Source organism: Blastomyces dermatitidis (assembly GCF_000003525.1).
Source record: "Blastomyces dermatitidis ER-3 genomic scaffold supercont1.5, whole genome shotgun sequence".
Lineage (NCBI taxonomy): Eukaryota > Fungi > Ascomycota > Eurotiomycetes > Onygenales > Ajellomycetaceae > Blastomyces > Blastomyces dermatitidis.
Window position 1 is genome coordinate 4,113,592 of NW_025544778.1, and position 25,620 is coordinate 4,139,211.

At 46.0% G+C, this 25,620-nt stretch overlaps 7 protein-coding genes and 1 non-coding gene across 8 annotated transcripts; 5 read left to right on the plus strand and 3 right to left on the minus strand.

The window, feature by feature from the left end:
* Window positions 1-1,102: 1,102 nt before the first annotated feature.
* Window positions 1,103-3,590, minus strand: BDCG_05439 (uncharacterized protein). The gene is made up of 3 exons (XM_045421120.1): window positions 3,015-3,590; window positions 2,759-2,946; window positions 1,103-2,537 (listed from the first exon to the last, which is right to left on the minus strand). The coding sequence occupies exons 2-3, from the start codon at window positions 2,894-2,896 to the stop codon at window positions 1,551-1,553; spliced, it is 1,125 nt and encodes a 374-aa protein (XP_045277074.1). The 5' UTR covers window positions 2,897-2,946; window positions 3,015-3,590; the 3' UTR covers window positions 1,103-1,550.
* A 1,000-nt stretch (window positions 3,591-4,590) lies between these two features.
* On the plus strand, window positions 4,591-10,242 carry BDCG_05440 (uncharacterized protein). Its single transcript, XM_045421121.1, has 5 exons — window positions 4,591-4,787; window positions 4,995-6,020; window positions 6,168-7,059; window positions 7,129-8,585; window positions 8,677-10,242. Exons 2-5 carry the CDS (start codon window positions 5,689-5,691, stop codon window positions 8,759-8,761), a joined length of 2,766 nt encoding a protein of 921 aa, XP_045277075.1. The 5' UTR covers window positions 4,591-4,787; window positions 4,995-5,688; the 3' UTR covers window positions 8,762-10,242.
* Window positions 10,243-10,250: 8 nt separating this feature from the next.
* Window positions 10,251-10,370, minus strand: BDCG_17123. Its single transcript has one exon. It is a non-coding gene; the product is annotated as a tRNA-Ser (tRNA).
* Window positions 10,371-11,613: 1,243 nt separating this feature from the next.
* Window positions 11,614-14,630, plus strand: BDCG_05441 (FRE family ferric-chelate reductase; the record flags this gene model as incomplete). The annotated part of the gene is made up of 5 exons (XM_045421122.1): window positions 11,614-12,048; window positions 12,165-12,205; window positions 12,269-12,613; window positions 12,678-12,907; window positions 13,360-14,630. 5 exons carry the CDS (start codon window positions 11,614-11,616, stop codon window positions 14,628-14,630), a joined length of 2,322 nt encoding a protein of 773 aa, XP_045277076.1.
* A 453-nt stretch (window positions 14,631-15,083) lies between these two features.
* On the plus strand, window positions 15,084-17,409 carry BDCG_05442 (uncharacterized protein). The gene is made up of 2 exons (XM_045421123.1): window positions 15,084-15,738; window positions 15,849-17,409. The coding sequence occupies exons 1-2, from the start codon at window positions 15,723-15,725 to the stop codon at window positions 16,340-16,342; spliced, it is 510 nt and encodes a 169-aa protein (XP_045277077.1). The 5' UTR covers window positions 15,084-15,722; the 3' UTR covers window positions 16,343-17,409.
* BDCG_05443 (GPN-loop GTPase 3 like) lies at window positions 15,905-18,091 on the minus strand. The gene has a single exon (XM_045421124.1). The coding sequence runs from the start codon at window positions 17,823-17,825 to the stop codon at window positions 16,932-16,934; it is 894 nt and encodes a 297-aa protein (XP_045277078.1). The 5' UTR covers window positions 17,826-18,091; the 3' UTR covers window positions 15,905-16,931.
* A 102-nt stretch (window positions 18,092-18,193) lies between these two features.
* On the plus strand, window positions 18,194-20,664 carry BDCG_05444 (S-adenosylmethionine synthase). The gene is made up of 4 exons (XM_045421125.1): window positions 18,194-18,484; window positions 18,558-18,615; window positions 18,698-18,725; window positions 18,794-20,664. Exons 1-4 carry the CDS (start codon window positions 18,399-18,401, stop codon window positions 19,792-19,794), a joined length of 1,173 nt encoding a protein of 390 aa, XP_045277079.1. The 5' UTR covers window positions 18,194-18,398; the 3' UTR covers window positions 19,795-20,664.
* A 4-nt stretch (window positions 20,665-20,668) lies between these two features.
* BDCG_05445 (uncharacterized protein) lies at window positions 20,669-24,659 on the plus strand. Its single transcript, XM_045421126.1, has 3 exons — window positions 20,669-21,126; window positions 21,287-22,168; window positions 22,234-24,659. Exons 1-3 carry the CDS (start codon window positions 20,911-20,913, stop codon window positions 24,361-24,363), a joined length of 3,228 nt encoding a protein of 1,075 aa, XP_045277080.1. The 5' UTR covers window positions 20,669-20,910; the 3' UTR covers window positions 24,364-24,659.
* Window positions 24,660-25,620: the final 961 nt, after the last annotated feature.

A 25,620-nucleotide genomic window follows, 5' to 3' on the forward strand; every position in this document is an offset into this window, starting at 1 on the left:
TCACGATTTCATTCAAGTCATGAAACGCTCGCCGAATTCTCGCGATATACATACATCACGCACACACACACATACCAACATACCAAGATCGGATTCCCCCCCAATCCCGCCCGCCCATCTATTTAAAGCTCGCAGGGATATTTCAAACAATCCCCGCCCTCAACGTCGTCGATCTCTAAAAAGTGCTTCCCTTTTTAGTTGTCACCAGCGCCCTCGTCCCTATTATTTATCCCTCCGACGAAGAAGTACGAAAGAAAGACACCCATAAACTCCTCAAACTCGAAAAAAAAGAAAAAACAAAAAGCCCCTTGGCTACACGCAAACCACGAAATCTCAGCTCAGTTCTCATTGAAATCTAGGAGGCTCTACATTTTTTCCCTAAAAGAAATTTTCACGTTCCTCTGTCTTTTTTCTCAAGTTTAACATCATCGACTAATCACAGCGGGGACCATTGGCTGGTCTAGTCTTCAGTTCACGCCTTGTATTTCTACTTTTTTTTTTTTTTTTTTTTTTTTTTTTTTTTTTTTTTTTTTTTTTTCCCGGTCCAGTTCAAGCATGGTTAATGACCCCTCCCCCTATTGTCTCCTCTCACTGCTGTTATCTCATCTATTTTAAAAACCTTAACCCTTTTTTTTCTTTTAACCTCCGGAGCAACTTCTTTGCATAGCTCCTTTATAAATATTATTGGAGGGAAATGGTACAGGGGGTGGTGGGTGGTATAGTTGCATTCTTTCGATTTGTGTTCGATTTGCTCTTTTTTTTTTTTTTTTTTTTTTCCCTTGCCTGAATTACTACCTTAAATGGAAAGGAATACAAAACAAAACAAAACAAATGAATGAATGAATGCATTAATTAAAGGGGAAAAGGTTTATTTATTTATTTATTTGTTTATTTATTTTTATTTTTTGCTAAATGGAGCGTTGAATTTCGTGGCGTCAATCCTGTTTGTTATTGTTACACTGTGTTTGAATCCCTCTCTCCATATGTCGTTTACATCATCTGGATATTTCATCTATGAAAATGAAAAACATTGAAACATCGTTGATCTCTTTCTTCTCTACCTCGTCTAGTCTAATAATCTAAGGGGCCGGAAATCTTTTTTTTTTTTTTTTTTTTTTTTTTTTTTTGCAACAAGTGGGGGTATTATTAGTTAAGGGAGGGTAGGTAGGGTAGCTAAGGAAAACTAGGGCATAGAGGGAGTGAGTAAACAGGAAACTCGAGTGGTGGTGGAAATTGGAAATGGAAAAGAAAAAAAGAAAACCCCGCATTCGCATGTTGGGGAAGGTAAAAAAAAGGATCCAAGGGAAATGAAAGCGGGTGTTATGAGCAGCGGTGCAAAACACACAAAGGAGGGGAAAGAGGAAGAAACAATTCTCTAACTCTGTACAAGAGACCCCGAAAGCGAAACGAACGCCAATCCCGTACTCTACTCTACTTACTCTACATATATCCAAACAGTAATCCAACGTGTACCCAAAACAGAAGGGGGTAGGGGGGGGGGGAGGGGGGAACCAAAAAAACCGGAAAAGCAAAACGAAAGAAAAAAAAATCTACCCCTCAACCATCTGCAACAACTTCGCATCAAGCGCGATAAACGCCCCCAAGCTCTCCATCCCCTGCACCCTCCGCTCCTCAATCCGCTCCCACGTCCACTCATCCGGATCCCACGACCGTCGCCGATCCCTCGTCGCACTCTCCAACACCGCCGCGCCCATATCGCTACTCTCCGTCAACGCCAGCACCTCGCGGACAACAACACTCTCATCCAGCCCCTCGCTGGCATTGATGGCTTCGCCGCTCGACGGCGTGCCATTTGACGACGACGACGGTGGTGGTGGCGACGACGAGGAGGAGGAGGAGGAGGAGGCGGCAGGGGCTGCATCCGCAGGAGGCTCAGGGATCAAACCGCTAGCGTTCAGCACCTTCGCCGGCTTGATGGTCAGACGGCCCTTCTTGATGACATACTGGCTGATGGCGGTGGCGAGGATGGTCTTGGGCTCCCCAGTGCGCTTCGCGGGGCGGAGGAAGAAGGTCACCACATACAGCCATTTCTCATCCCAGGCCGCGATGCGGCTTTGCATCTCGTAGCGTTCGTAGGGGGGGATCTCCTTCTTGAAACTGCAGTAGACGGAGCCGAGGAAGACGGCTAGTTTGCCGGGGTATTTCTTCTTCTTCTTCGTCTTCTTGCTGTTGCTGTTGTTGTTGTTGTTGTTGTCGCCACTTGCGCCGTTGGCAGTGGTAGTTGGCACAGTTTCGAATTCCCTGTCGAGTTCTCGTCGGCAGATTCCCAGGCCTGGGGTGCAGACGTTGGTCACCAGGGCTGTGCGGGAGATGTCTAGGTCGGAGAAGTAGGTGCTGTTGGACTTGTGGAGGTTGTAGTCTGTTTCCAGGAGGGAGGTGTGGCTCATGACGCTGACGGGGGTGAAGAGGGGATGTGCGCCGCTACCACCTGTTTGCTTCTTGAATCTCGCCTTGAGCTTTGGGTGGGTGTGGAGGTGGAAATTGACATTTTTGAAGAGGTAGTAGAAAACGCGGATCTAGACATGTGTTTTATGAGCTGGTTAGATAATTACACATTTGTCTTTGCGCGTGGCTGGCTCCAGCTTCCAATGCACAGGTGTATAGAGTACAGTTTCAATCATGAAGACATGAGGAAACCGCACAATATCAGATAAATGAAAACCCCTGGTGAGGAGTTCTTCACTCACAGATACAAACTGAAAGTCAACAAATAGAGAAAATAGGACACTGCACATACATGCCATGCAAAGGGTAGAGACTTGATATTGACAACAATCAGAAGTATAGCAAGACTTCTCCAGGACATAATCTGCTGCAGCCATCTAAGAGCAACATTTGACTGCAGCACAGTAATGAGAGCTGAAAGAGCCGCCATGTTGAACAGCTTCTGGCTGGTGTTTCAAAACCACGTAAATTTAGACACCCCTTTCAAAGTCTATTAGCTCATGTATTCTTGTCACAGTTACATACAGAAAGAAGACTTATCAGCTTACCTGTCTGTGATACTTTCAACAACAACCCCTCTGTCTCTGTCTTTAAAACTAAAATGGCAGAGACAAGGCGCGTGAACTAAGCAAAGTTTATGCAACAGAATCCAAGATACTTTCAGAGACAAGCAATGCAATCAACTATTTCTCCAAATGCAGAGCAGGCAAAATGAATTTCCAAAGATTTGCTTGTTTTGACAAGGATGACTGATGAAGGGAAGTGTTGGCTGGCCACTGAGATGAGTGGGGGTTTTCTTTTATAAAAAGAAAAGAAAGATAAAGACCAGAAAGTTGTGGGTTGAACAAGAGAAACTACAAAGGGGGGGGATAAAAAAGTAGTTTGACACTTGGAAATGAAAAGAAGACGAAGCTGGCTAATATAATAACACATCAAACACATCAACACATTCATATAACACATGCACCCCCCCGCCCGCAGCTTGTTCTTTAATAACACAGAGAGTGGAGATGCAGAGAGTGATTACAGAGCAGATACATATACTTAGTTAGATATTAGATATACGATATCAGAAAAAGAAGAAATGAAATGAAAATGGTCCGCGTTTAGTCATCATTCAACAGGCCCGCGACATGTTGGCATGTGACTTCAACCGAGGCCGCTGGAAACTTTAAATATCTGGAGATGTGATTGGTTGGGCTGAGATGATGTGCGAAAAAAAAGGGGGGAACGATTGATTTCAGGAAGGGGATTATTTTGGTTGATTTCTTGTTAATCTTGAGAAATAATAGACTGACAGTTGGGGAATGAGAGCAAAGGCAAAGAATGAAGGGAAATGAAATACTGGAAGTTTTGTTTGAACTTTAAAGCGGGTTTCAGCTGAGTTGATTGAGTCTGGTGTCAAAACAATATAATCAATCAATATATATATACAGTATGAGGAGAAATAGTTATTGAATCAGGCAGAAGAGGAGAGAATGTTTGTAGAGGTTAAAAGGCCGAAAAGGAAGAGAGGAGATGATTGAATGAGGTGAGATTGTTGAAGGAATGTTGACGGAGTTTATTTCATCGTTGAAATAACTTCTCATCCAGGTTCAAAGGTTCATTTTGAAATATATAGTTATAATTATAACTGGAGACGATTTGGTGTCAGTGCAAATTATGGATGCAAAATGTAAATCTTGAATATGCAGTTACAGATTGCAATGGCAAGTTTTGAAGTTTTAATCTTCAAAAGGGCAAGTCTTCGCAAAAAAGATGTTATGTATACACGTCGAGCCTCAGGCAAAAAATGAAGAATGAAATAAATGCACAGTATAAGTTTCTGATATGTGCCCCCGCATTGCAATTTAACTACTGCTTGTTCCCCTGCTGATATGTTTCTTTAGTGGTGATGATAAAGTATTGTACAGGGTTATGTACTGTACATGTTATGTTTGGCACGTACAACAGAGCGCAGCATGGAAGCTGTAAGATGTATTTATATCCAAGGCAACAAACAGTTCAGGGCGCCAAAATCGCACCTGACAAGCTGACATTATTCCCAAGAGTGGATACGATAAAATAACGCTTCGTTCTACTCGCTCAGAGGGTTCGGCTGTTTAAGATTGCGGGCGCGTAGGGAGATAATGGAGCGCGACAAAATTAGCCAGTATTAATTAGCAATTAACGCCGGGCAGGGTGAATATCGAGACAGAAATTCTTGTTGATGGGCAAGTGAATCTATCTCTCATAAGATGTTCAAGATATTGGTCCGTCAACAACCAGCATCCACATAGTCATAGTACGATCGTTCGTTCATTCGCAGGGGTTACATGTAGGTATGTACATGTACATGTACCTGTTTAATAAATAATCTGTACCTATCATCATCTGTTCGCTCTCCGTGTGTCTCCCACGTTGATCTAGAACTCCGCATTGCTTTGTCCCTGATCGCCGCTGTTAGCTCCAACAACTACTACACCCGTTAGGCGGCGCTAAACCAACCTCCTAAACATTTCTCACGTTGCCGCTAACAGTCTACGCAGCGTATAGGAACAGACTCTCCTCCACGGACAGACAGGGGAGGGGGCCAGCGCCAGACGCCAGCCGTTAGTTGCAACTTACAAGACTTTCCCCCCTGGTTTGTTCTTGAGTTCAGGAGCATGCCATATGATATGCTTATGCCGCCACAATTCTAGCTGGCTGGCTGGCCAATGGCGGAGTGGAGACTTTACGCTGTTAATTCAACATAATTCAGGACTGGACGGACGGACTGGGCACGAATCAGGATATGATATGGGAGTCTTAACTTGCGTTTTTCTTTTCCCTGCTCCTACGCTGTTCTGTGTACTCCGTACTACTACTGGGTATTTACGTTGTACTACAGGCCGGCCTGGTGCTGAAAATAATCATCATCTCGCTCTCTCCCCTCTCCCCTACAGCGAGAGATTTTAACCTTTCCCCCCCTTTCTTTTTTTTGTGGCTCGAGCTCCGGTGTTACGCTGTACTGTACTGTACTGCGTAGACCCATCCACCGCCCTTCCAGCCCTTAAAAAACCCCCCCCCCCCATTTATCGACCCATTCCATCCTCCCCGATATCTGCTGCGTACGTCGTCTCGGGGGTGATTGTCACCAATAGATCTCCCTCCGTTCCATGTCGCTGCTGCTTTGGGGTTCAGAGGGACGCCATCTTCTCCCCCTAACTGGTCAATCATCGGCGAGAAAAATAGGGATTGACCATGTCTGCCCGTCCGCCTCCACTGGGCGCTTCCGCCATTCAGAATCACCACAGCCATTTATCGTCCACGCCCTCTTCCTCTCATTCGACTCTGCTTCAACAACGCCAGAAAACTCCTCCCCAAGCTCTCCCTCTCCAGACCGTTCCTGCGAACGGGCAATCCGTAGCTGTTTCTTCCCCCACCCGCAGGAAGCCTCTCCCGGGCGTCCCCGCCTCTGCTTCTTCCCTGGATGCAAAGCCTCTTCCTCCCATTAATAGCAATAACTCTAAAAGCCCAGAAGCATCATCGTCGCCAGCGTCTTCTTCTAGCTTCGTGATTAGGGATCTTGATCGGTTCGTTGAACGGCTTTCTTTTATTTCTTGTTTTATTCCTCTAGATTTCTCCCCCAGAGCCGATCCTCTTCCCCATTGGCTTTGTTCCTGCAACCTTATTTTAAATACGAACGGCTAACCTTCTTGCCCTTGTCCTTGAACCTTTAGATTCCCTCACGGCCAACCCCTTGTTTTCTCTCCCAAGGCAATCGACCAACAAAGAGAAGTCTATTTCGGATCCGCGAATGGAAGGAATTTGGAACAATCCGTTCATTCTCGCCTGGTCAGCGAACCCCTAATTCCTCTCGCGTCTCCCACCCTCTCGCAGGGCTCAAACAAAGCCGCAGACCACAAACGCTCTGTCACTATGGCTCTACATCCTCGAACGAACAGACCACCACCGCTACGAGCCGATTCAGTAAAGACAATGCCCAGTCCCAGCGAATTTAAGAACCAGCCAAAGACTCCAGGAAATAAAATCACTTCATTTTTCGGCTGGAAGTCAGCGTCTTCCCCTGGAGCAGAATCGAGTAGCACCGAGATCTCTGACTCGGGCCACTCAAACCTTCCATCCCCAATCAATGGCTCAGCCCTGCCAACTTCCTTCTCGTCACGTTACCCTTCTCACGATTCGTATGGTGCTCCCGCCCCCAGAATGCCTGATCGATCGTTCTCCATTGCAGAGCAAGACATGAACGCGAAATTGAAGGAAATGGAACATGAGTTGCGCGAGATCAGTTCAGAATTGGCTGGCTCTATCAAACGTGAAATGGAATTGGAAGATTTGGTTGAGAGATTACAGCTGGAAGCTACAGTTGGGCCTGAGCCGAACCGTCGGACTAGCGATTACTTCTCCGATTCGGGAACGAGCTCCGTAAAATATCCGCTCAGCGACGCTGGCGGCAACAGCAGAGCGGAAGAATTCGAGAGAATGAAACGAAACCTGGAGCAAGAACGTGCTCAGTTAAAAGTTGATTTATCTCAAAGGTGGCAGGAAGAGCGATCTCGTCGCGTCGCCTTTGAGTCTCATGTTCGGATACTGGAGGGGCAGGTAGAGCAGGTATGATATCACAATAAACAGGATTCACAAGCTAACTGTATTTCTTCAACTGACTATCCCTGATTCTAGCTACGTCGTGAGAGAGTGGACGCCTCGAATATAAGCGCAAAAACGAAAGAATTAGAGGCCGCATTAGAAGATACTCGACGGCGGTTGACGGAAGAACGACAGCTAAAGGACAACTTCGAGGATCTATTGACGGCTATGAGAGTCGAACTCGAGCAGCTTCGAAATGAACGGGACCAACTCCGAAATGAAACTGTTCCGCAGCTTCAAGCCAAATTACAGCATGATTTGCAAGGATTGCGCAACGAGAATGTTATGTTAAGTCAAGCGAGGAAAATACAGCTAGACATGCAGCAGCAACAAGTCCGAATAAACTCGATTGCCGAAGAGGATGGAATGTCTATGGGTAAAGGTAGTCTGTCAAGATCTAATTCGCTTGCACGAGGCCTACCAAGACCAAGTGGCCTAGGTCGCTCAGGGTCCGTCTCAAGACCGGGATCCCGACCAGCCTCCATTATTGGCAAGGAGCGTGAATTTAAAGAATCATTGGTAGATCGGATGAAAGACGTAGAGATGCAACGTGATGCCCTCCACCAGACTGTCAGGAGTCTCCTTGAGCGTCAGAACGTACAAACTCGAGAAAACGAGAAGCGGATCCGGATGCTGGAGATTGAGCTCGAACGTGCCCGACAATCAGGTTCCCCACGAAGATTAGGCTATGAACGGGATGTTATAAATTTGCGGGAGGAAATTAATCTTCTTAGGCGCCGGGCTGATGAGGCGCTGGAGCAAAAATGGCAGTGTGAGAAGGGATTGGCCGGATTGAAAATGGACCTGGACCGTGCTGAGCAGGAGACCGGTTCCCTCCGCGCGCTACTGCAGGAACACGATATCCTTGTCCCCGCCGCAGCTAAAAGCGACTTGGCAGACTTCAATACATCAAGCTCTTCGCTTGAAGATGCCTTCACGCAACTGCAAGCAGACAGCGCTTATGTCCAGGACCCCGACAATGGCCTCGGACTACAAGTTCTCCAGCAACTAGCCACGAACAAGGCATTGAAACAGCGTCTCTCAGAGGCAATTGACAAGGGAGAACGCGAACAAAATAACTCAGCAACCAGAATCAACGAATTGCAAACCCGCCTCAAGTTCCTCGAGGATGCCCTTATGGCCGCGCAGCATGCCTCCGAGGAGGAAGTTGCTAAACACGAGCGGGAAATCGAGGCGCTGAAAGAAACCCACAACGCCCAGCTCATGCGCGCGAAGAATGGTAGTAGAAGCCCCGCCTTACTCTCCCCAAGGATGCCCAAATCACCCTTCTCCGGACCCCGGTCTCCACGGCTTGGCCAAACAACAAGTGGTGAGGGAATTTCCCTTAACCAGGCTATTAAGATGGAGGCTGTAGAAGCACGCGTCCAGGAGCTTGAGAAGGCCCTGCGCGAAGCTGATCGGGAGATGGAAACTGTTGTTGGTCGTATGAATATGGCACAGATTGAGGTTGCTGAGTTGCAATCTGACAGGTATGCACCTTTTCTTTTCTTTCTATGCACTCTTCCCCCTTCAGCATATATTTTCCAACCGGATATACTAACGTTGTTCCCCCCCTTTCAGAGACGAAGCAATCCGCCAGACCCGCAAGCTACAAGCCCAAATCCAAGCTGAGCGTGAAAAGTGCCAGAAGGGAATTCTTCAATGAAAGAATAACACCAAATAAAGTATATAGGAACGAAAAGGTCCTGCCGATTCAACGACGCCTTTCCGAAATAAACGTTCTCTCACGCGATAAACTATTTTTCCCTACGTGCATGATGGTATATACACGTATTTAATATATTAATCATAAACCCCTGCTCCGCCTGCTACCAACTAAGGAAACAGAAGATATTATAGACATTAACATCTTGCATACGCATCCCATACACACATATACGCATGCGCATGCACATCTTGCAACCTATACATGCCGTTCAACTACCGTTGGAATTTTTCAGCTCCTTGTTTTCTTGTTTTCCATTTTACCTTGTTTCGATTATCAGTCACCAATAGGAATTTCCCCCTCCTTTCTAGGAGGGGGCCGCCATTTGTTTTTCTTCACTTCCATCTCTTGCCCTTATATTCTTGCTTGCATATCAGCCCAGGCGTCAAATTCTTTCAATAATTTACCTCTTTTACATTCCATTCGTTTTTGGCGCGAGAATACCCCACGAGTTTATTTGTTTATTTTTACTTTACTTTACTTTTATTTTATTTTTTCTGTCTTCAGCAAAAGAATAGCACCATCGCACACTGCATACATTTTCACATTCTTTTTATATTAAGGGATAAAAAGGCTCTTTCATACCAAGAAAGATTAGTTATGTTGTTTGGCATATTTTCTTTTGGTCATCTTTTTTGCACCACTTATTAGCTCTTCTTTCACCCTTTGTTATAACGAATTTCAAGATTCGCCTCCATGCAGTGTTTCCCTTTTTTCACCTGTGGATGAATTTCCTTTTCAAAAAATCTGTCAATCTACTCTCTGCATATTTGGCTGAGGTATCTTTGGGTTTCGTGTGTCGTCTTATTCTTTGCTTTATCACTGGATTTGAGGGTTGGTTGTACTGTTATATTATATTTGCCTTTCATCGTGACGTCGGAGACTCGAGATGGTGCCTTCTTCTCTTTCCCGTTTTCTCGCCTCAGAGATGAAACGTGCGGTGGAACGGCATGGCTGATTGAATATATGTATAAACTTACTTTTCCTTTACCAAGTTTTTGCTTTCTTGAGCGTTTTGTCTCTTCGTTTCATCTGTCTTAGCGGCCCCTTTGCTTTGCTCTTTTTTTTTTTTTTTTTTTTTTTTTTTGTCTACTTTTCAGCCAAATTCTGTATAGTATTTTTCTCTTCTCTTTTATTTATTTTGTTTCGTGCTCTATATATGTATACCGCTGCTGGTTGAAGTTTGAATTGTCAATGTATGTTAGATTTGTTTTATGCTTTTCCTAGCTGGAGCAGGCGTTGTCCTATCAGTAGTGCGGCTCCTGTTTGAGATGGCCGTTTTTATTTGAAAAGCGGTAAAGAAAAGGTAATTAATCCGAATCAACCTAATACCTTCTCAATCTACCCTCTTGTTTGCCCAAGGCAGGCAAAAATAAAGAAAACGAAAAAATGAATTTCAAAAAAAAAAAAAAAAAAAGAAAAAGAGATCCGACACCAGCAGGATTCGAACCTGCGCTCCCGAAGGAAATGCCTAAACTAGAAAGTTATTTCTTCCTCTGCAATTTGGATAAATAGCAGGGCATCGCGTTAACCACTCCGCCATAGTGCCTTTGGTTGGATGGAAGGGTGAACCGGTTTGCCAATTTGTTTGGGTACATGGAGACTTGGGGTTCGAATTCGATTGTTCTAGACTCAAATTTTATTTTATTTTATTTATTTTATTTTTCTTTATTTTTCTTTATTTTTCTTTATTTTTTTCCCCCCAGCTTCTTTTCACTTGAAAACAATTCACACTCTTTTCTGTTAGCTTTTTGATAGATATATCGCAGACCGCGAGTTTTCCAACAATTATTATTCTCTTCCTGAGTTCCGGGGGTGTCTTATCAGATCCGTTCCTGCCCATTGGCCGCCCCATGCCATGGGTCAGGCGTCCAATAGAGTTTATCTGATGGCGCTAGTGCAGGAACCAGCCTCAATATAGCAAGGGACTGGACTGGGAGGAACGGACGGCATGATACGCAGAGTGAGGATGGACTGTACTTTTTGCTGGTTGATGATATTGAATAATCCCTTGAGCGAGGGATTACCACTTTCTTCCTTCCCTCTGTCTTAATAATGAATCGGCGATGAGGGTGGGAAGTTGAGTGGGTCGGCCATTAGTTAGCATAGTCCTGCGTATGTTCCCCTCTCCTCCGCCTTTCTCGCTTGATGCATAATACGACCGCCGGCCCAAGAACTCTTTGCGGAAGATATTAATCCCATGTCAGCTATTTTTATTTGCTATTATTAGTCTCTTTGCGAACTAACCAGAATGCATGTGGGGAAACTGACCAATTTTTCTTTCTTTCTTTTCTTTCTGTGTTTTTTTTTTTTTTTTTTTTTTTCTTTCCGTGCCGCCCCGGGCTATTTTCTTATCTGATCTTACCCGTCCTTCCGGTTTATCTGATCTGGTCTTTCGATCTTCTCCATCCTTCGACGACGGTCACAAACGGCGAGGGAAGAAGCGAGGGGTCTTTTTATTTCTTATTTTTTATTTTTTCCCTTTTTCCTTCATCTTCTTTGAAATTTCATATGGAGAGATAGACGTTGGGTTTGTGTGTATGTCCCGCTAAAACACTCATTCCTCACTTCTACAGCTTTTTTTGCATGGATATATTTATCTCCCTTTCTATCCCTTTCCAACACCCCCTGAAAACCGCTATGATTCCTTAATATGATGCTCTTCAGCCTACTGCACCGCTCATAATTTTACCGGAATCTTTGCGATTAGGAGAAGCGTCTGCAGCTAGACTACCCCTGCAAAACTACAAATCTATCACATATGCGGGAGTAATAGGGGAATAGACGGAATCATGCACCCACAACGATTCCTCACCCCTCTCCTCATATTCTTGGCATCTGGGTTCTCGCTGGCTTCAGAGATAGAGTCTACTCGCTGCATCCTTTCCATTGCCGAAGCCGTATCCCGCCTCTCTTTTACAGGGTCACTATCTACTCCCCGGCAAATAGATACATGTACCAACAGGCTGCGCACTTACTCCATATACGCTGCAGCGACGCTGTACTGCTCATCAACGGAAATCAGAGACGGACTGAAGGTCCTCGATTATGATTGTGAAAAGGATGGGTTGTATAGGATTCCGTATGAAACTGTTCGGCCAGAGTTGACGGAGCGGTATCTACGTGGTTTGCGAGTGGTGGAGTATGGCGAAGTATCGAGGGGCGTGGAATTGGATGAGGTAGTAGTGGTGTCGTACGATTGGTATGAGAGGGTGGTCAGGACGAATGTCAGTTAGTTCCTTTATTTATTTTTTATTGGGTTTCTAAATATTTGTTGTGTTCCTTGGGAATGGATGTCCAATACTTGAATATAGTTGCTGATGTTTAGTTTATGATGGGACAGCGGGCTTGGGCCTTTGAAATGTGGGCACATCATGCCTTTGGGTAAGTAACCAAGACCTACTTGAAAGGCGCCTCTATTTATCACTACTGACATTGCGGATAAAGGGTTTTTTCTTATTGGTTCTGGGGTATTGTACTCCTATCCGGTATCCTGAATCGGCTCTTCATACACTTTTCTGGCCTCCAGCGGCGCGGTATAAAATACGACGCCGAAGGTCATCCTTTGAATATCGGTTCTAGAAACTCTCTCCTATTTTCCCCTCTCAGACGGTTGCGGCACTGGGTGAGGGCCTACTTCATCATCCCTGCGGCTTTCGGAACTCACCATCAACGGTTGTTTTACTGGTGCTCCATTCCAACACGTATCGAAGCAATTGTGATAGTCCTATTTTACATCTTCAGTCTCGTCCTCACCTGTGTTGGACATGATGTGTTTAGAGGGAATCTATTGTTAGTTATAATATCGAGCCGTTCATCTTTATTTCCGCTGACCAAAACATCCCGAATACCTTAGCTGGGACGATATATTCTCCCAAATATTTCGATATGTATCGGATAGAACTGGCATAATGTCGTATGCAAACCTGTGTCTTCTCTGGCTTTTCGGCTCCCGCAACAATCCATTTCTGTGGGCAACCGGCTGGAGTTTCGCGACGTTTAATCTTTTCCATCGAGCGATTGCAAGGGTGGCTACGATCCAGGCTATCGTTCATTCGATTGGATACACGGTGCTCACATTGCAAGGTTAGAAAAATTCCCATGTCATTAATCTAGCTAGATTTTCTTTCTTTCTTTTGTTTAGGTTCTTATTTTAACTAACTTGGTCACATTGTCTTTGGTTTGAAGCGAACGGATCGTATTTCTTATATTGGCCCAATCCATGGTGGTATATGGGCGTCGTTGTAAGTTCTTGTATCCTTCTTTCAAATTCCTCTATTAATGCCCTTGAACCAAGACCTGATATTGAACTTCTCACAGGGGACTGTATGCATGTCATTGCTCCTTGTATTTTCATCGATCTGGTTACGGCGGAATTATTATGAAATCTTCCTCATCATTCATATCACCTTCTCACTTATTATTATTATCGGACTATTCATGTAACTCAAATACCCTACCCTTCCTCCCTAACATTCTCAAAAATAAAAAAAGCCCGATGATGCTAACTTATGCTAGACACACAAGCATCTTCGCAGGCGAGTTCAATCTATACGATAGGTACCTTTGGCCGGTGGTTGTTATTTGGAGTTTGGACAGATTTGCCCGCCTTGCGAGATTACTTTCATGCAATATCCACCTACGGCTTAACAAAAAATCGATTACCTACTCAACGAGTGTGGTATCATACAGCGAAGCGTCTGACATTATCAAACTGGAAATCATACCTGGATCTCGGCATCTGCAGCCTAAACCGGGCCATCATTATTATATCTACCAACCATTACGATGGACAGGATATGAAAGTCATCCGTTCACCGTTGGCAGTTGGTCAGCCATAGGTAATGAATGTGAACACCTTCCTTCCTCTGAGGCCAGCGATTTTTCTTCGGCTAGCACAGCGGTACAATCCGAAACTAGTACACCAAGGGCACCCAAGAGGGCCACCACGAGTGATCTCACAGACGCAAAATACAAACTTGTATTCTGGATCCGACCTTTCGACGGCTGGACCAAGCGTCTCCGATCTGATTGCCTCAAATCACCCAAACAGACTTTAACGACGAGTTTTCTAATAGAAGGACCATATTATGGCCCAATCGAACTCCATACATTCGAAAATGTCATTCTCATCGCCGGCGGCACTGGCATCGCAGCTGCCCTCCCACATATCGAGGAGCATTTACGGCGCACAGAAACAAAATCCCACCATAATAATAAGTTCATTGCACCATCATCGCCGTGCTCCTCTTCAACAGCTCTTCACGCGCCGGAGATCTCCACAGATCCTCCGCGCACGAGAACGAACAACATATCATTCGTCTGGACCACACGGCAAGAGGCGTTTATTCATGAGTTGGCGGCTCGCGAACTAGGCCCGGCGCTCGGGAGAGGGGACATAACTACTCAATTCTACTGCACGTCATTGCAACCGCGCTCAAAATCGCAATCAATTGGCGGCCCCACCTGCAGCAGAGACCTGCAACCCGAGCAAGATACGATGGATGACCGCACCGCGCTCCTATCATCCGTTGACGGTATATATAACCAGGCCGTTACATATGGTAACCATGGCCATACGTTCCCGATTGATATCCATCCCAGAAGGCCGGATATAAGAAATATCATCACGAGAAGTGTGCAGGAAATTGGCAATCGTGGGGATTGTCCTAGAAGCGTTGCAGGGAGGACGGCGATTTTGGTCTGTGGACCGGCGGAGATGGCGGACGAAGCTCGTGTAGCTGTTCATGAGGTTTTGAAGAAGGGGTATAGGGGAGTAGAGTACTTTGAAGAATCGTTTGGATGGTGAGTGAGGAGTGTATATATCCTCTGATGTCTTTTTTGTTCATGTGCAAATGTTTTGGGTGGGTTATGGGCGGCATGGTTTTTTCTCTACTTTTATTCTTGGATGTTTTTATTTTGGGCGAAATATACTATAATGAAATGACTGGTTCTAAGGACCTACTGCCTATGATTAGACGGTTAACTTATATATATTAGTTTTGTATAGAGTTTGAATATATAGATGATATATATTAGTTTTGTATAGAGTTTGAATATATAGATGAATAGACACGCAAATTTAGAACCGTAGAAGAGAGTTCCTGAACATAGGAATGATTTAACCTTTTCATTTAGAGATAAAGCCCTATGTAGGAAATTTTCATCTCTTTCTTCTCTCAAATGGACTAAATATCCCACGCTCGTCCTGATGCCAGAAGTATTAAATAGGAGTCGGAAAAGTTGCAAAGGGGTTGTTTGTCTTGTTGTGTCTGTTTGCACAGTTTGACTGGGAGCTGACATGGAAGCAACGTAAATAATAATTATCAATGATCGCGCTTCCTCCGTCGCATGGCATCGAGTTAACTTAAGAACAGCTTTGCATTTGTCTTCTCGTTTCTCGCTTTGCTTTTATCCGCCGAAATTCATATCCCTTTTATTCCACCACCAGCTAGCTTCCCTTTCCCAGTGCGTTCAAGATCTCGAGATCTTCCCGCTATTAAATCGCCGCATTGACAGCACCATCAGCTTCTGACGCAGTACGGACTCTACGGTGCACGCGTCTGGTAGATTTATGAGAATTAGCCAGTTCATAACCTCTCGAATCGTGTGGACTGCTATCGCAAAGCCTACTTCTTTCTTTGGATATTTCCAAGGCTGTTTGAAAGGAGATTGGAGCTATCCATATATATATCCCATGTTTGCCAAAATATCCATTCCAGCCCACTATTTATTTAAATAGCCTGAGCTGGGAAACGCCCGCGCATTTGAAGAAGAAGCATCGGTTCAATTCGTTCGATAGAAGAAGAACAACAAGAAAATAATATCTTGAGTACTCCGACTTCGGCGCGAGTTCGGGTTTTCCCTACTTTTCGCCCTTATATAACACATATCAGTCATCATGGAAGTGATACAAGGTGCGTTTAGAGAGCCGCGCCTCCCCTTTTGCACAGCTCGCATTTTTCAACGAAGATATCAACTTAAATAGAAAACTAACAATGCGCCAAAACAAAACGAAACGAAACAGAATACGTAATCCCGGCCCTCCAAAACGCCAACAAATACATCCCCCCCTCCATCTCCCTCCAAGCACTCTCCTACTACTCCACCTTCACCACACACTTCCTCCCCATCTCCCAGCAATATCTACAGCCCTACTTCCTCACCCCATTGCAAACCCTCCTAAACTCCCCACCAGACCTCACCTCGCTCCTCGTCCTCTGCCTCCTCCTCTTCATCTCTCTCAGAGTACTCGATTATGCCCGTCGCATCATCACGTTCTGGGTCATGCTGGTGTTCCGACTTACATTCTGGGGGTCTGTGATTGGGGGCGCGTATTACGTGTATGTTGTTGGGTGGGAGAGGGCGGGGAGGGAGGCTGGGTGGTTGTTGGGGTTGCTTCAGGGGTTTGTGGAGGAGATGTGGGCGAATAGTCTGGAGGCACAGAGACAAGGGCAGGGGCAGACGCCGCCGATATATGGGGGGATGCGTTGGGAGCAAGCGCGGAAGAGGACAGGCTAGAATCGAGCTTGACGGAGCGGGCTTTGGTGGGGGCCAAGAGGGGCTGGTTTTTTTTATGATTGGAATGATACTTTCTTGTTGGGACGATACATTGCTTTTGCGTTTATCGTGTTCTCTGTCGCCTCTTTCTCGTACGCCTTTCACACGCCGGATATATTTATTTTTAATACTATTGGAAAGTTGGATTTGGCTTCTTGACTAGCTCTGCAAAGTCCGGTTTTCATTGATTCAGTATGGTCATATTATGTTATTATATACATGGTCTTTTTCGGATTCATTAACTATTCATAGTGCGGATTGCCTTTTGTTTTTTTCAAGCTCAATCCGCTAATTTTTGACATAAATCGGGCCTTCCTGCTGCCGGCACTCGTTTGTCCCCCTTGCTAAGTTTATATAATGGGAAATGTTGTCCCCACAAGATAATGCCAATCCTCTCCTCAGCAGTAGATGGTTCGTCGAATTTAGCCATCGATGGCCTGTCAAACTGTAGGGGGGCGTCCCTCAAAAACTCCCATAAACGGGGGGGGAATGGCAGGGGTATATAAAGATCTGCCGTTCGGAAATTTTTTCACGATCATGTGTCGTGCCATTACTCCAAATCTACCTCCCGCTCATCAGCCGGCTCCCTGGGTTCCTGCGCCTCGTGGAATTGGATCGCATCATCGATATAGCTCAGCACACTACCAATGCTGTCCTCGTCCTGAACATCCAACTTCAGAAATGACACCATGCTGAAGTCGTCAAGCAGCTGGCCAACTGCCCGATTAAGCCGCCTAAACGAGTCACCACTCAGCAGGGAATTTGTAGATGTGGGGTCCTCCGCTGCTGCACTAGCTGCCTCTGCTTCATGCCCACCACCACCTCCCTGATTCTCCTCATATAGCAATTGAATATCCACAGCTGTGAAGCGCTTCAACTCCTTCTTTCCAATCATCCCTTTGACCTGATCCATCTTACTTAGGATATTTACATGTGGCATCTCCAGCATGATCATGGCAGACATGGCGCTCAATGCTCCTGCGAAGAACTTGGCGCGATCAATAACAAAGGTACTCTCCAGTAGATACGCAGCACAGAGCGAAATATTCAACGGCCCTGCGCGGGACAGATGCTGTATTAACGACGGAAGCAGCGGGACATGTGTATACAGCTCGATCTGGCCTGGCATGTCGAAGATGATCAGGTACTCGTCAGTGAGCGGGTCGAGGGCCTCGGTTAGAAAATCAAGGTTCTGGAGGAGGAATTCGAAGCAGTACATCAGGCCGCCGTTAGGGCCTAGGCCTAGTTCTTCCATGACATCTTCGAGGGTGATTAGTTCGCGGATGTCGAGGTCTGGTTCGTAGGAAAAGGATTCTGCGGCCGGGTCGAGGTTGACGTAGAAGCAGCTGCGACGGGTGGTTTGGAGGTGTTGGATTAGGGCGGTGCAGAAGGTCGTTTTGCCGGCGCCTGCAGGGCCCATGACGAGGACGCCGAATTTCGACATGGTGAGGGTGTTTTGTTGCTGTGTTTTCTTTTTTTTTTTTTTTTTTTTTGTGCGGATGCTTGTGCCAAAAGATCGATGGAGGGGCGGCGTCAATGGTATGTAGCTTAAAAGCTTGATATGGGGGATGTTATCATCATGCTAGTTGTATTTCTAGTAGTGAACGGTGTAATATAAATTAATATGAGGTAGCATCCTATCCTATTCTAATACCGCGCATTGGAATAGTCGCTGCAATATTGTTATACTGCTGTACATGTATACTCTCGTTAGATCAAGATTGTTCTTCATCATTATTATGCCAGACACCACCGCCTTCCTAATCAAACCGATTGCACCATTTCTTGGCACTCATCCCGATTTGGCATAGCGTTAGATGTCTTTCCGCCGCCTCCAAAGTTCCCAATTTTTGGATTTTCTTCCATCCTCATCATCTTCTTCTTCTTTTCTCATCCCTCTCTATCTCTCTCCCTCCTGCCCCTCTCTAGCATCGTCTTTGTTGTATCAGAGTCTTGTATTGTCTATTCTCTTTCCTCCTAACTCCTCCTAACCTTCCATTCCCTTCATTCCTTCACAATGGGCAGCATTCAGAACGGCGTTCCCAAGGGAACTTTCCTCTTCACCTCGGAAGCCGTAGGCGAGGGCCACCCTGACAAGATTGCGTGAGTATGCTGTCTCAATTGCGCCTTTTTTTTTCATTATTCATCTACGATTCATTCATTGACGCTTTCACAGTGACCAGGTCTCGGATGCTGTGCTCGATGCCTGTCTCGCCCAGGACCCGCTTTCCAAGGTAAATCTACCCCTCCGTACTAAAACTTCCGAGGCGGGGGAAAACTCTCTGCTCAAATTTTCCCTAACATGGCTCTAAACAGGTCGCTTGTGAAACAGCCACCAAAACTGGTAGGTTCCATTGACTTAAAATCAGCCCCGCTTGTACTCGTCTGTCCAATATCTTAACCCTCTTTTAGGTATGGTGATGGTTTTCGGTGAAATTACCACCAAGGCCCACCTCGATTATCAGAAGATTATCCGAAACGCCATTAAAGACATCGGCTATGATGACTCTTCCAAGGGCTTCGACTACAAGACCTGCAACGTCCTCGTTGCCATTGAGCAACAATCGCCTGACATCGCTCAGGGTCTCCACTACGACGAGGCTCTCGAGAAACTAGGTGCTGGTGACCAGGGTATCATGTTTGGATACGCCACCGACGAGACACCCGAATTATTGCCCTTGACCCTTCAGCTGGCCCATAAACTTAACAAGGCCTTGAGAGATGCCCGTGTTGATGGCACTCTTCCATGGCTCCGCCCAGACACCAAGACCCAAGTCACCGTCGAATATGCCCATGATAATGGCGCCGTCAAGCCCCTCCGCGTAGACACGGTCGTTATCAGCGCTCAACACAGCGAAGTTATCACCACGGAGGAAATACGAAAAGAACTCCTCGAGAAGATTATCAAGAAGATCATCCCCGCCAACCTCCTCGACGATCGCACTACCTACCATCTCCAACCCTCTGGCCTCTTTGTCATCGGTGGTCCCCAGGGTGATGCTGGTCTTACCGGCCGGAAAATTATTGTAGACACCTACGGAGGCTGGGGTGCTCACGGTGGTGGTGCCTTCTCTGGCAAGGACTATTCCAAGGTCGACCGTTCCGCCGCCTACGTTGCGCGATGGATCGCCAAGTCGCTCGTTAACGCAGGACTTGCCCGCCGCGCCCTGGTTCAACTTTCATACGCCATTGGTATCGCGGAGCCCCTTTCAATATTCGTCGAGACGTACGGTACTTCCTCGAAGACTTCAGAGGAATTGGTCCAAATCATCCGGAACAATTTCGATCTTCGACCCGGTGTCATTGTCCAGGAATTGGACCTGGCCAAGCCCATCTACTTCCAAACCGCCAAATACGGCCATTTCACCAACCAGAGCTTCTCATGGGAGAAGCCTAAGACCCTTAAATTTTAGAGGTCATTCGCTTTTCTCCCTTTTTCCTTCTCGCATAAACGGGACGGTGTCTCACGACTCTTGACGATTTTGCTTTGTTTTCAACAACTCAAAGCGCCATATAGACTCAACAACGAAAGTACTTTCTTCTCTTGTTCATTAATTTCTCTTCGCCATTTTCCCTACTTCCTTTTGCGTGACTTTTTGTTTGCATTTTCGAGCCTCCTCAACTCTGCGGGCTCTGGAAGAAAAATTCAACATATGATACCAATTTCATGATTTCTTTTTGACGGGTTATTCATCACAGGGCGTTTGCGGAGCAAAAGTCTTCAACATCTTTTTCTCCACCAGGCAAGGCAAAGATATATAGAGTGGGATACGACTTAACTTTTCTGTTTGTTTGTGTGCTCTTTTGCAGCTGAGCTCTTTTCCTAAAAGTTTCTATATCTCCTTTGTCTGGGTGGAACGACTAGCTCGGGTCCAGATTCGAGCGTTTTACTTTTCAAGACCTCGCTGGATTCAAAAAGGGGACATGTCATTCTCGGTTTACCACAGTGGTCTTTTATCTTGTTGTGGAAAACGAGACAACAATACTTATAATGTATGTAATCTGAATGGACTGCACATACCCCGTTCATCATCCATCATCATCCATCATCATCCCATGGATTTTCACAGTAGCGAAATGTCCCAAAAAATCCGGGTTACTACGGAGCAGATTATCAAGGCCTCCCGTATTCAGTGTAATCAAATACTCGAAATAAAGTGGGCCATGAAAGAAGAGATCAAAACACATACGGAGTATAAAAAAAGATACTTTAGAAGAGTCCAAGATAGCTCCACAATCCTCCCTCCCCTTTACAAGAGTATAGCAAACCCAGTTGCACCACGTGACTGCGTCTCCAACGCGCGAGTCGCGGGCACTTTGACTGAGGCTCCAAGCCCGCCCAACTTCAACCAACCTCCCCATATTGAAATTATAAGAGTTTCAAACACCATATTTTTCCTCCCTCCTTTCCTGTGTATCCCATTCCTTACTCTATTTAACTATTGCTTGTATATAGAAAGCAGAAAGCAGAAACATAAACATACAAAATACAATTATGCCCACCCAGACGTTGACGCGTCGAAACTGGAATGGCATCATCGCATTCCGGCCCTGCTGCTGCCGCTGTTCTTGAACCGGCATCCCCGACCCTGTTGAACTCGCTCAAGGCGAAGGAGAATAGGAAGGAAGAGGAAACACAAACGGCCCAGCCATTGAAGCGGAGAAAGATATCCCGTGGTGGAGGTAGCGTTATACCCCGGACGGAGACCAAGGCGGCTTTCATTAGCTCTCCGTTCACGATACGGGTATGTATATATTGTTCGAAGCCTTCTTTCTGTCCTCAGGATCAATCGATTCCCCCCCGCGCCGCCCAGGTCCAACTCCCCGGGACAATGCTACGCGTTCCAACCCGTTTTTTAAAAGAAGCCAAATACCGTCCTAGCTAACATAATAAATTTACAATAGCCCCACCCAGACTCTCCCCAATCACAGCTACGGCCGCAAGTCAATCCAAAATTAATCCCGATCGCGCTCGTTCCTAGATCCAGATTGCCATTATCATGGCTCGACCCTTGTCCAAGCGCTGTTAAGCGCATACAGTCTGGTAGACTGTTCATTGCGAATATTCCGGCGCTAGATTTGGATTTGCACCAGCAGCAACAGCAGGAGCGCAAATGTGGCCCAGTTGTTCTAGCTGCGCGACTTGCAGTGGATGAAGAGGAGGAGGGGGCGGGGAAGTCGGAGGAGGAATTTTATGTTGTGGAGAGGGTTAGGAGGGGGGTATATTCCGTATGTGCACTGGGGAGTTGGGTAGTAGAGGGGGATTTGATGGTTGCAGCGAAAGGAATGGCGAGGTATAGCTCTCCTTCACCTATGCGAGACTTTGTGGGTGAAGAATTAGTTGGTGACGATAATGGCCAGGAGGGTGGTCGTACCGAGAAACAGGGCAATTGGTTGGAGAAAGCCACAGTTCCTGACCCAGCTGCTACATTTTCTGGGAAACGGAAGGCTATGACGAAAGATGTGACTCTTGCATTTGGCCCGAAGCTTTGCAGGGAGAAGGGGTTTCCGGACCTTAGCACTGACATGAGTGGGTTGAGCTCGACTTCTGGACTTTCCAGCGTACATTGTGATCAGGTTGATGGGAGGGGCTCAATGGGCTTAGAAGCTGATACCCATCATACCATTCTGCGACCGGTGTCTAGCAAGGATACCCAGCTTGATTCGCACTTGCAGGCAATTGGCCTTCCGTTGTGTGAATCTACAGAAGCGAAAGTTACTCAATCTCCCCAGGAACTTTTTGACAACCTGAGGTCGCAGTATCTTGAGGCATTATATATCTCGAAGGTATATTATTTCTGCCATCACCCTGATCCTTCTACTATATAGTTCACTCTGCTGATTCTTTCTAGACTTCGGTGGCATATTTTGCGAAGGGACCCCTTTCCCGAGCGCGGGCTAGTTTCCAATCTCCCAATGAGGAAATTTCAATGAAACCCACAGACCTGTCGAATTTCTACAGGGAGTGCATACTACCTATGAAAAAAATGGACCTCAAATATAAAGACTCTCTTCCAAAAGCGATACAGGATATCCCCATAGGAATGTCCGACGATGAAGTCCCAGCAAATCCAGCAAAACCTCGAAAGCGAAAAGCCAGGAAAGCAAAACTTGGGGAAAATGGATTGTATCCAGAGGAAAGTGATTTGGTTAGAAAGTGGTGGAGAAATCGGAGCCTTTCTGAAGCATCCGTTCCACAGCAGTCATCTAGGCAAGAGGAAGTCAAGCGGCTAATCGGCGACTTACGACTACGAGAGACTCAATTGCAGGTTCTCTTGATTCTCGAGACGATCTCTTTGGAAGCTTCGTACAATAGCAAAGCTGCCCAAGTGTTGTCAGCGGCCGCAGAAACCCAGGCTAGCAAGCCCCAGAAGCGAACAAAGGGGAAAAAACAGCAGGACTTAAATGTGTTGCTTGAATTGCTCGTAGATAGGCTATGCATCTGGCATGCTGTGAGCTTCAGCGACATTCTACTCACCGATTCTGCTAACGGTAAGAGTGAATCAGCCGGTAAGGCAACAGAGAATGATAAGCTTCGCGACTTTTGTACAGAGGTCATCATCCCTTTTTATGCGGGTCGTCTTCCGGATCAGTGTAAAACCATCAGCCGAAAGCTGGGCGGACCTATTGCTATTTCCCCGAGTCGTCCTCCAATTTCTCGATCAAAATCGGGGTCAGCAGCACAGCCCGGAGCCGCGGTGAAGAGGACCCACAGCCAAAGATCACAGCGCACCCTACAACGCGTTTTGACTGATGAGAAAATGGCTTCAAGGAGCAGGGCACCATCGCTCTCGCGTTCCAACACTATCGCGAGTTTGGACGGGTTGAAACGCGAAAACAGCGAACCACCGTTGTTGTCTTTGATATCAGGTGCACGTGGAGGGATTCAGAAACCAAAGCGTGTGGATAATCGAGAAATTGACCTTGACGCTGTTGCCAAACAGCACGAAGTGAAACTAAAGCGGATGAATTCACTTCTGGAGCAGAAGAAAGAGCTCGATGCAGCCATCAATGCCTTGAGAAAGCCCAACAGGGAACTCGTTGCGAAAGACTTTGCAGAGACTGTAGAAAGACGAGTGTCCACAGGGTCAACAAGAAAATCAAAGAATCCTGTCCGAAACCCATTTGGTCAAGGGGTGCAGGTAATGGCTACCCCTAGAGGGTCGCGGAAAAAAGACTGTAGTGCTGTTGCTGGAGAAAGCTTGACACGCATTAGCCGAGCATTGAGTTCGTCGAATGAGAAACTCGTTCCATCGCCGGCATTGAGTAGTGACATCCAACTCATCCCATCCTCGTCAACACGACCAAGCCAGCTTCCTGGTCGACAAGCTTTCACCTCGCGACGTGGCCGTCACAGCCCGATCCATGAAACACCGACAAAAACATCTACACGACTGTCATCTCGCCCATCGAATGACGGGACTACCGATTATAATGACTTCGATTCGACTCCGCTTCCCAAGCAATCCGGCGTTTTATTTAAGGTCCCCAAGATTCCGGAAACGAACCAACCATTTGGGCAGCAACAAGACATGTCGCCAAGTGCGTTGCGGAAAACGAGATCATATCCCAGCCTCACCCTCGGCGGTAACAACAACGACAGAAACAACAATAACTATAATCATATTACTAACAACCCTCCTGCTATCCGTATCAATAACCCAACCTCCTCAATCCAAGAAACGCCGCCCCGTCCTACATCATCCTCCTACCTGTTGCCCCCAGAAAACAATCATGTACCACGATCTCTAACCCGCGATAATGATAATCAAGATAGACGAGACCAAGAAACCATAATTTTTACTACACCAACAAAAAACACAGCTGCTGTTAAGTCTGTGCCTGGAGCGGGCGGCAGCACTTATCCGACCGCCAATACTAATATTTGTGTAGTAGATGCGACGCCGGAGAAATCTATATATGACCAGTTGGGATGGAATGATCATGACGACGATGATGATGATGAACTTGCATTGCCTTAGAAATATTATCCTTGTAAGGAGTTTGTTTGCGTGGGTGTTTATTTTAGTATTATTCATTTCCCCAGAGTCAATTTACCGCGGGTCTTTTTGTTCATACGCTCGTTTTTACCGTCAAGACCCTTTTCGGCGCACAAACAAGATGCAAACAGCTGGACGGAGTATTGTTGCTCTCTTGTTGTGCTGCCATTTTCTTGCTTTCCCTTTCTTTCCTTTCTTTTCCTTTGAACTAAAACACGATAACATAGACATAGAAAGTGAATGATGAATGAATGAGTTACAGATATCTATATCAGAGATGTTGGATAACCTTCAACGAAGAGAAATGAAGGAAGAAAAATTGTAAAAAAGGAAAGGAAATTGACAAAGCCACGAGCTTTCGCGCATGCATTATTTGATAATTTTGCCATGAGATAGGTTAACGCGGCAGTTAGGGCAACGCGGATTGATGGCTCAGCGGAGGAGGTTCATACTGCCAAATTTTCCAGAAGGGCACTCCCAAATAGTTGATAAAACGCTTGTAGTCTCTCGCCTTGCCCGCGCTACCTTTTGCCGTCACAGGTGTGGAAACATGTCCATACTGGAAAGACTAAAAATCCGTTTCAACATGCACATCAAGGTCCGCCCCGGAATTTCGAGCAGAGACACATAGTTTGCTCCTTGCTAATGGCAAGAAATTTATAATAAATTCAGTACTTTAGTCTTTGGAAGCAATACTTAAAATTTTAACAGGAGACGTGACTACTCGATTTAGAGGGAACTTGTAAAGGGCGAAAATTGGTAATATCACACTACTATTACTGATAGGCTGCGCCGGCTTGTGTTGGTGATGAGCTTTTAAGCTTTGTCGCTAAATTTAAGCTTAAAATTAAGGGTCGGATGGGCCCATGGTTGCTGAATCCTGTGGCCGGCTTAGGTGAATGAAATCCGCCCTGACGCAGTTTCAAAACCATGGTAATAAGGTATGTATATCTCTAACCCTTTGACGCCAGTCAGTCCTGTAGGAGGGAGAAATCAGAAATGTTGATTTCTTACACAGTGTTGGACCATTAGAGCCTATGAACTTACTCCTCAGAAGGCTTTTAGAAAGTCGAGTGTTCAACTGAGGAATGGGTTTCAGACTATATGCAGTTCTCGTTGATTTAGGTAGTTAGATATTTTCAGGAAGCGGAGTGCGCCATACATTGCAACTAAACTGATCGGCTATTCACCTGAAATATGTTTATTTCGCGATATCAATAATTCATAAAACAGGGGGAC